The sequence below is a fragment of the Chanos chanos genome, chromosome 7, assembly GCF_902362185.1.
Source record: "Chanos chanos chromosome 7, fChaCha1.1, whole genome shotgun sequence".
Lineage (NCBI taxonomy): Eukaryota > Metazoa > Chordata > Actinopteri > Gonorynchiformes > Chanidae > Chanos > Chanos chanos.
This window is the reverse complement of record NC_044501.1, coordinates 37,451,307-37,460,134: the sequence shown is the minus strand read 5'-3', so window position 1 is coordinate 37,460,134 and position 8,828 is coordinate 37,451,307. Positions and strand designations below refer to the sequence as shown.

General features: G+C 47.2%; 1 protein-coding gene across 1 annotated transcript; it reads left to right on the top strand.

Annotated features, from left to right (window-relative positions):
* Window positions 1-1,887: 1,887 nt before the first annotated feature.
* On the top strand, window positions 1,888-8,171 carry efs (embryonal Fyn-associated substrate; the record flags this gene model as incomplete). The annotated part of the gene is made up of 6 exons (XM_030780473.1): window positions 1,888-3,339; window positions 4,434-4,547; window positions 5,676-6,581; window positions 6,924-6,998; window positions 7,515-7,772; window positions 7,987-8,171. Coding segments are annotated over 6 exons (2,988 nt in total), but the record flags the coding sequence as incomplete, so codon positions are not given.
* Between the last annotated feature and the right edge of the window lie 657 nt (window positions 8,172-8,828).

The following is an 8,828-nucleotide window of genomic DNA, read 5'->3' as shown; positions in this document are numbered from 1 at the left end:
ATTAGGCATATTTAAAGCATGTGAAGGAGCGTTCAAGTATAATCTTTAATCTTTGAAATTTGCTGGAAAAGAGTAGACGGAGATTTTAAATGGGCATCATGTCACGATCCAGTTAAAAGAGGTTCGGTAAATTGTTCGCCAACGTAGAGAGCTGAAAAGGGCCATTCAGTTTTCGATAGTTTGTCACTTCTCCCTTTGAAAATTCGCTTAGTTGCGCGTTACCTTTTCTTGTTTGACTGGTTTAACCACCATGGCGGTGGTATTAACCGACCGCTCACCTTTTGAACCAAGTCAGTATTTCAGTAAAAATGAGACATGACCTCACTGTAGAGAGCAAATACCTACTTCTTATCTATACATAGGACGATAAGTGATTTCGTGTTACCACAGGCGATTAGCGTTGTCAAAGTCACTGACTTCATTCTCATATACTCCACCAGGTAAATGTGAGTAACTAAAGTGTTTAAAGCCATGCCTGTCAAGATGACTATGAGGACAGCTACACTCAAAAGAGAAATTTTGATGTGAAGAAAGTCAAGCCCGTGACCGCTGAACGTCGCTTTCTTTTTTTGGCATCGGAACATACCCCACATCTTCTGCATACACAGATGGATCAAACTGCATATATGGGACTCGAACAAAGGTTCTGACTGGACTGAAACCAACGAGCACTTGTCCGTGGAGGATCGGCAACAGACATGTCCCTCTCAGTAAGTGTGTGTGTGCATGTGTGTGTGTTTCGAAAGACCTAAATCAAACAGTTTTTGGTGTATTGCGTCATGCCACCACCCACAATTTATCAATTCATTTTAATCTGCCTGGTGCGACAGACAGTGGATTGGGACTCAGCCTGTCTCCGGGTATTTTGGGCCCCATGGGGATTGAGGGAGAAAGAGGGAAAATGAGAGGGACAGAGTGATGACAAAAGAACCTTAAACTGGAGACAGATGTGACACCCCCTCCCCCTTCTTTCATTATCATCTCCTCCTCCCCTCTTTCCCTCTCTCTCTCTCTCTCTATAATCACCTTCTCTCTTTCACCGATTCACCCTCATCAGTATTGTTTTGCAATTGTGTTATTTACATCCATACATCAAAGCAGCAAAATAATTGTTTTGCTGTACTGATGTATGGTAATTAATATACTAGCAAAAGTAAACAAACCTGCAATTGAGTGTTAAAACATTGTTAATGCATGTTAAGGAAGTCATTATCTGACTGGACTGTATGTAAACAATAGGGAAAGTGATTAAGTTAATGATTAATCGTAACTCAGTTCAACTGGTCTGTTACATTGGTTCACTGTCTTTTATCTGAACAGTGGAAATGTTTTTTGAAAGGCAGTTGAACCTTTTATCAGAGGTTTCTTTGGGTTTATCATACTACAAGTTTCTGGTTTGATAACGTCTTCTTTCATGTCTGGATATTGCTTTCATCAACCCAATCTCATCAAATAGCATGGCAGGGCAACTCATTAAGTGGATGAGAAAACAAGGTCGGCCAGTTTCTCTGTTCACTAGATTTTTCTTTCTTGTTTTTAATGGATTGTTACTGCGGAATTCTGGTCAAGCAGGAGTAGCTCAGAGTAAGTAGAATTGTAGGTTGTAAGGTTGTGAACTGCATTCATTGGAGACTATTCTAACTTTAGGCAAAAAGACACCCAGTTTAAATTAAATTTATGCTTTAAATTGAATTTCTGGGACTTTGTGTCATTTACCAGAGCAGTCATTCCTCTGATGCTGCCCCTTCCACTCTTCTTCTTGCTCTTGTTCTTCTTCTTCCTCTTCTTCTTCTTCTCCTTCAGCATCAGATAATGAGATTTCGTTCCTCTGTATCCAAAATTAAATAACGTCTCTCTCTCTCTCTCCCTCTCTCTCTCTCTCTCTCTCTCTCTCAGACGGTACTAGCGAAGGCTCTTTTCGACAACACAGCCGAGAGTCCAGAGGAGTTGGCCTTCCGGAAGGGAGATATTTTGATGGTCCTAAATCAGGATCAAGGAGGAGGGCCCGGATGGTGGCTCTGCTCCCTGCACGGCAGACAAGGCATTGCCCCTGCCAACCGCCTGCGCCTTCTCCAGACCTCGCCCGCCCCTGCCCCTGCCAATGCCAATGCCACCGCCACAGATGCGCGCAGGGCCCCCAGTGTGGATTCTGTCTACCTCTCCCCAAGGGATGACTTGGATGGGGTCTATCTCTCCCCCCCGAGCCTGGGAGACGGGGTGTACCAGAGCCCAGGGGTAACTCCCACATCCAGACCGGGAGAACTCCGACAGTCTGAGGGGGGGCGCCCGCGTTCCCACTCCAGCTCTGGCACGAGGCCACGTCCAGATTGGGACGTCGGGGTGACGGGCCGACCTCGCTCGCCTTCTCTCAGGGGTCGGGGTGGGGAGCCCGGCACGGTCTACCAGACGCCCACGTCACCTGCTCCTTTGACAGCTGCAGCATATACCAGATCTCACGGAGCGTTGGCTTCAGAGTCAGTGTACCTGACACCCAGACCAGCAGCTGAAGCTGTGGCTGATGCCACATACCTTTCCCCGAGAGAAGCGACTGGATCAGGGCACTCAGACGGCTGTTATCTGGTGCCTAGGCCGTCAACAACATTACTGCCCAATGAGGAACTGTACCAGACTCCAACGAGTGCAGTGTCTGCAACAGTGCCTACTGAAGCTAAGATGCAAGATGGCACTTGTCCCAAAAGCAGCCCCTCAACTTCAGTCAATGGCTCCGTTCCCTCACAATCCAAAACAGGACACGAACCCCCAGCAATGTACCAAACCCCGACACCACCAGGAGGGGCAATCCAAAGGACCCCTATAAATGAACGTAAGCTCCACAGAGGTGACTCTTTGCCTGCAGTGGCGTCGCCTGCCCCAGTGCAACAGAGACCGTTACCTGTAACGGCCAGAGGGTCACCGAGACCCCTTGCGAAAGTTGGTCAGAAAGAACCCGGGGCCCCTTTCACTCCTCCTGTGGGTCGAGGAAAATTATCTCAGGGCGCGTTGAGAGGGTCCCCTTTGTTGGCGAGGGCAGGTAAAGCAGGGGTACCAGGGTCTCCAAACTTTGGGCGCAAGCCTCCACCACCCGCCCCACCAGTCAGAAGCGTCACCAGAAAAGACGCATGGCCGTCTTCTCCGACGACAGTTACTGCGGCTCCCAAACCTGTTCTCCAGGGGAGCCCTGCACCCCCACAGCAGAGCAGAGAAGAGGAGGAGAGACATAAAGGGTCAGAGAGGTGTAAAGAGGTAGAGAAGTCAGCAGATGAAAAGAAGAAGGATTCCGGAACGAAAACAAAGAAAATGGAGGACAAAGAATATGAGGATCTCGACGGCCAAGATCAGGTGAGAGAGAGAGAATGGAAGAAAGAGACAGAACGAAAAATTCTATTCCTTTGTATTGTTTTTTTTTTTGTAGTCCTGATTTTAGTTTTTCACTTGCCTCATATTTTAGGCCAAATATAAAACCTTTATATGAGATAAGGAGAAGCAGGGCAAGGATTGTCTCACTTGTGTTTTTCCAAGACCCGCATTGTGGGCATGCTTTCGTCCCAACTACACAAACAAGCCTGACTCAGCTAATCAAGATGCTGAATAGAATCAGATGTTTTAGATTAGGGCTGGAAAACAGATTTACGGAGGGACTGAAGAACGTCATCTGCATACCATACATACTGGACACGTACTTGGACGCCGTCCCTCGATAACGCGTTATATGTACGTTTTGTAGTATCCGAACAGGAGTAATGAAAACAAATTTTTAAAAATTTTGGAGATTCTGTATCAGCTGTTTACTCGACCCCCTATGCACTGAATCAGTTCGTTTTCGGCAAGGATAGAGATGGGATGTTTTTTTTGTTGTGGTTACTGTTAGTTTTTTCTTTTAAAACCTAATGTGTAATGTCCGGTGCGATTTCTCATAAGACTGGAAGCCATTTCAGTCCAGCTGTGCGTAGCTAAAATGCTTTTCCTCCCCCGGGGGGCCTAGCATAGCCCTCTCCTCCAAGGTAGTGTGCTTGGAGAAGAGGGGTAGTGGCGTGAGAATACCCACAGTTACCCACATTTACCCACGTACACCCGACCACCGGTGACCACCGTCAAAAAGCATGACCCTGGTCAACACGCCCACCCAAAGCAGTCATGGTCCTTTGGACTCGTAGTCAGAGATGGCAAGAATAGTTCAATTACGAGGCTCTGATGTAGTAATTACAGAAGAATATATGCTGTTTTTTTTTGTAGTCAGTCTTTGTCTTTCTTTATCCTGATTTCACAACTTGTACACACAGGGACTGAAATGTTCCTCCTGCTCTCTGTGTTGTTTTTTATTATTAATAATATGAATAATAATAGCTGTATTGTTTAGAAACAAAAAAGAACAATGCACTCATGAATTCGGAGGAACCACACAAAAAGTTAATCCCACTCCGTTTACTTTTCAGGTGTATGATACTCCTCCCACCAACAGATGGCAGCGCCCAGTTCCAGCAGAAGAGGACGAGAGCATCTACAACACCCCTCGCACCGTCCCTGTGCACCTCAACCAAGGGTCTGAGGTAGGAGACGGAGGAACAGCACGCGTGTTTTCATTGTCCACCCCCCAGAACCACTCACACACACACACACTCACACACACACTCACTCACTTCTCTGCTCAGAATATGACTGTGATGGCACCTCAACTCAGCTTCCTTTTTGCAAAATCAATTTTTTCTCGCCCTCTTTCTCTCAGACAACCACACCTGCCTGCCTGCCTTTCTTTTATAAACCCATTTACAATGTCTGCTTTCTTTTCTTCAGTCACACCTATCCCTCTCTCTTGAGAGCCTGACTCTTTCTCTACTCCTCCACCCAGTTTTTCTCTCTCTCTCTGCCATGCGTTCTTGCAACTGCTTCTCACACTTGGCAGTAGCATGTTGGGTGGACTGCCTTCTTGTTTTTCTCTCTCGCATTTTAAAAACAGTCACATTAAAAATGGGTTACGCTCACATAAAAGTTGGAACTCGCTGGAACAAAGTTACTTTAAGACAAAAAAAAAAAAAAAAAAATGTTTGTTACTTATTCGTTACAAATGTATCTCTGGGGAAAAAAAAAAGTTTTCACATGAATGTACGTGCTGTCTAGAACCAACACTTTCGATAAGCGTCGATATGGTGTAATGACTATCCCCAGTTCCCTGGGGGTTTTTTTCCTTAAGATTTTAATGTTTAGTGGAGCATGTGAGGCGGGTTGTATGACAGACATTCTCGAGGGTTGTTAACTGGGTTGTATGTCAGCAGTGTTGATACATGTTTGGCACTGAATAGGTGCCAAGAACTACATGACATCTGTGTGAAAAGATTGCAGTCATAGGGGAACAAAAAAAAAAAAAAGAGCAGAGTTCAGCTACTTCTCACAGACATTCACTGTTCAAAAACACAGACGCAGCTTGGTCTCTGTCACAATGACGTTTTAGTCATTCTTTTGTCTAACTGAACTGCGTCTGGAAGGCTGCTTTTAAAGGAACAGTTACGTTCTTCTATATGAATGTCCCCGCCTCTCTCTCTTCTCTCTCTCTCTCTCTCTCTCTCTCTCTCTCTCTCTCTCTCTCTCTCTCTCTCTCTCTCTATCTCTCTCCCTCTCTTTCTCTCTCTCTTTCTCTATTCCTTCATTGCTCTCACTTTTACTCTCTCTGTTTTTTCCAGATATATGACATCCCCACCCTGGGTCTGACTCCACCGCCTGTTGCAGCAGCTGCAGAGGTCGAAGAGGAAGACGTCTACAGTGTTCCAAGTCTCCCCGGTCTCCCATTGGTGACAGGGGAGATTCCCGCGTTGACAGAGACAGCCACTGGGAATGTCCTCAGCCCAGGAAAGCTAGAGCCTAGCTTGCATAGCAACGCCGCTTCGGAGGATGTTTCAGAGGCCGACGGGGGGATCTACGACATGCCCGCCCTCACTCTCGAGGTCCCTCCCTCCTCTTCCTCACGCCGTCTCTCTATATCTAGCACGGGCTCTGCGGACGTCCAGTGGAAGACCTCCCTCTCGGCCCTTATCCAATCAGCTCTCGGCTCAGCTTCGCAAAGCAGCACCCTGTCTCGAGACCTCGCCACCTCGTTGGCCGAGATCTTGTCTGCCTGGAAGGCGGGACATGCTGGTGATGCCCCGCCTCCCCTCCAGCAGATCTGGTCCCGCCTCTCCGACCTCCTGCCCGCCCTTTCCGTGGGCGGCACAGCGCCCCCGGCGGAGGCCCTCGTATCCATGGTCCAGCGGGCGCTGGAAGACTCCGCATTGCTCCTGCAAAGCCAGGAGAGGCCGCGCCTCCCCTCTCAGGAGTCCCTGTCCCGGAGGCCGCTCCCTGCTCTCCCCGTGGCAGAGGTCAAGCCCATCGCCGGGGGCATGGGGTCAAGGAAAGGCAGCTGGATCCAGGAGCGGCCGCTGCCTCCTCCTCCCACCGCGGCCTTTCCGCTGCCCCCGGCGCCCGTTCTGCTGCCCCCTACCGTGGGGAGAACCGAAGAGGACGAGCAGGTTAACGAGTATGCTGGGATCGGTCTAACTCCTGCTCCACCGTCTTATCCCACAGGGGACAGCGTGGGATACGTCAAACTGCAGGTCGGTCCCCGTGGAGTGGTTTAATAGTGCACCAGAAGGAACTTAAGATGCATTCCGTGATTAAAATCTAGGATTAGCGAGAAAGAGGCTGAAGACTTCATTCTGTTTTCAGACGGCACAGCCATCTTTCGCTCGCTGTCAGAATAATCCGCCTATCTTTCTTTCTTTCTCATCTTCTCAGTCTTCTGTCTGTCTGTCTGTTTGTTTCTGGGTGCCGCTGGATTTAGTCATGTGTGTTCTTGTTAGCGCTTGCTGTTATCTGATTCTGTTGAGTTTCAGTGACCTCATTTCAAGTTTTTTTTTGTGTGTTTCTGATTCCCCCTCCACCCCCCCCAAAACCAGGGGAAGCCAGAACCCCACCCAGATGCTCAGGTAGAGAGCGGCTCAACGCAGGTCATCACCACTGCTGAGACTAGGGTAAATGTCCCTTTCTCTCTCTCTCTCTCTCTCTCTCTCTCTCTGTTTTTCACCAACATTAACACACTGATACTGTATTTGAGAGTTGATTCACTTGCTGTTCAAGCTCAAGGTTCCCATGTGTTAATGATTTTCATTCTCTGAACGTCATTGAACGTATTTGTTCGGATGCCACCCAGATCAGCTCTCTCATTTTTTAAACTCCCTTTATCTCTCTCATTCTGTTCTGGCATCTACTGCCTGTTTTCCCTTTTTTTCCCTTTATACAACCCTCCGTCATTGCCATTGATTCGTTTTGATTTCAAGTTGACTTTTGGAATCACAAACTGAGGGGAAATCAAAAAAAAATGAGCAGACCATGCAGGATTTTTTTCACAGGACACTCTCTCTCTCTCTTTCTCTCTCTCTCTCTCTCTCTCTCTCTCCTTCTCTCTCTCCTTCTCTCTCTCTCTCTCTCCTTCTCTTTCTCTCTCTCTCTCTCTCTCTCCTTCTCTCTCTCTCTCTCTCTCTCTGTAGTTGAGTCCGTCTCCTCCTCTCCCGGTGTCCCTCTCCCTGGAGGATTCAGAGCTCCTCTCCTTCTACTCATCTCAGAGTCGGTCCCACCTCTCATGCCTGGGAGACTCCATTGACGCTCTTTTTGCCAGTGTTAAGGGGAATCAGCCACCCCGTGTTTTTGTCTCCAAGGCCAAGAGCCTCATTGTTACTGCACACAAGCTTGTCTTCATTGGGGACACGCTCGCCCGAATTCTCAGCTCTTCGGACCTCAGGGCAAAGGTGAGTCCATAAATTTCTTGGGTCTTGATTGGTCGCCGTTAAATGAGCCATTGAGGTGTTAAGGTGCTGGGCTGTGTCTCCAGCAGTTGCTCATCCAGCAGTGACTCACTGAATCAGAATGAATTCACCACTGAATCATTTTCTCAGTAAAGTATGACTGAATAAAGTCGTACATAAGATATTAAGACACACTCTTTGTGATCTGACCCCACAGGTCACGACCTCAAGTGGGAGGCTTTGTCAGGCTTTGAAATCTGTCGTCGTGGCAACAAAGGGAGCCGCACAAAACTACCCATCGTTCCCCGCCACTCAGGAAATGGTGGATCGTGTGGCTGACCTATCCCAGCATGCAGCAGGGTTCTCTGGGCTTCTTCAGCGACTAGCACAGATATCTTGATGTACCCTCTTGTTTTTTTTTTTGTTTTGTTTTGTTTTGTTTTGGGTTTTTTTGTACCTTTCTACACCATTTTTTCACAACAATGCCTTATTTGTTTTTTTATTATTATTATTGTATTCTTGTACTGATTGTATTTGAAGAGATATCTGGATTGTATTACTGCTTGTGCTGGGTCTATCAGTGACTTAAATGGTGAACTCTGTGAACACGCAGTTAGTTAGAGAGTGTGCATAGGAGTGTGCTCCGTTTGCTTCTGTATGTTTTCTTCACTTTGACTGGTGTTTACAAGTTGTAGGGTGCCAAGCAGACGTGACCTATTTTGTCTTAATAACTCGATGGTTGTTTGCTTTGATCCGAATACCTTTTAAACTTATAGCCAAACTCATCGTTATGCATTTTATTTCATAATGGCTCTCTCAAGTCGTTTTATGATATTTTGTGCTAAGGGCTTATGAATGGTACGGTCACTCTCTTGTGTCACATACAGTGTTATTGTGTCATACCCAAAGACACGTTCAAAATAATTGACTGTGTTGGTCTATATGAGTCCATGGTAACCTCAGAAATAGAGAGAAACAGTCATACTGGAAGGCTTAGGGATGGTTTTGCCTTACATACAATACCAGTCCTTGTCTTCCCGCGGAGAGCTGTTTTGGCTA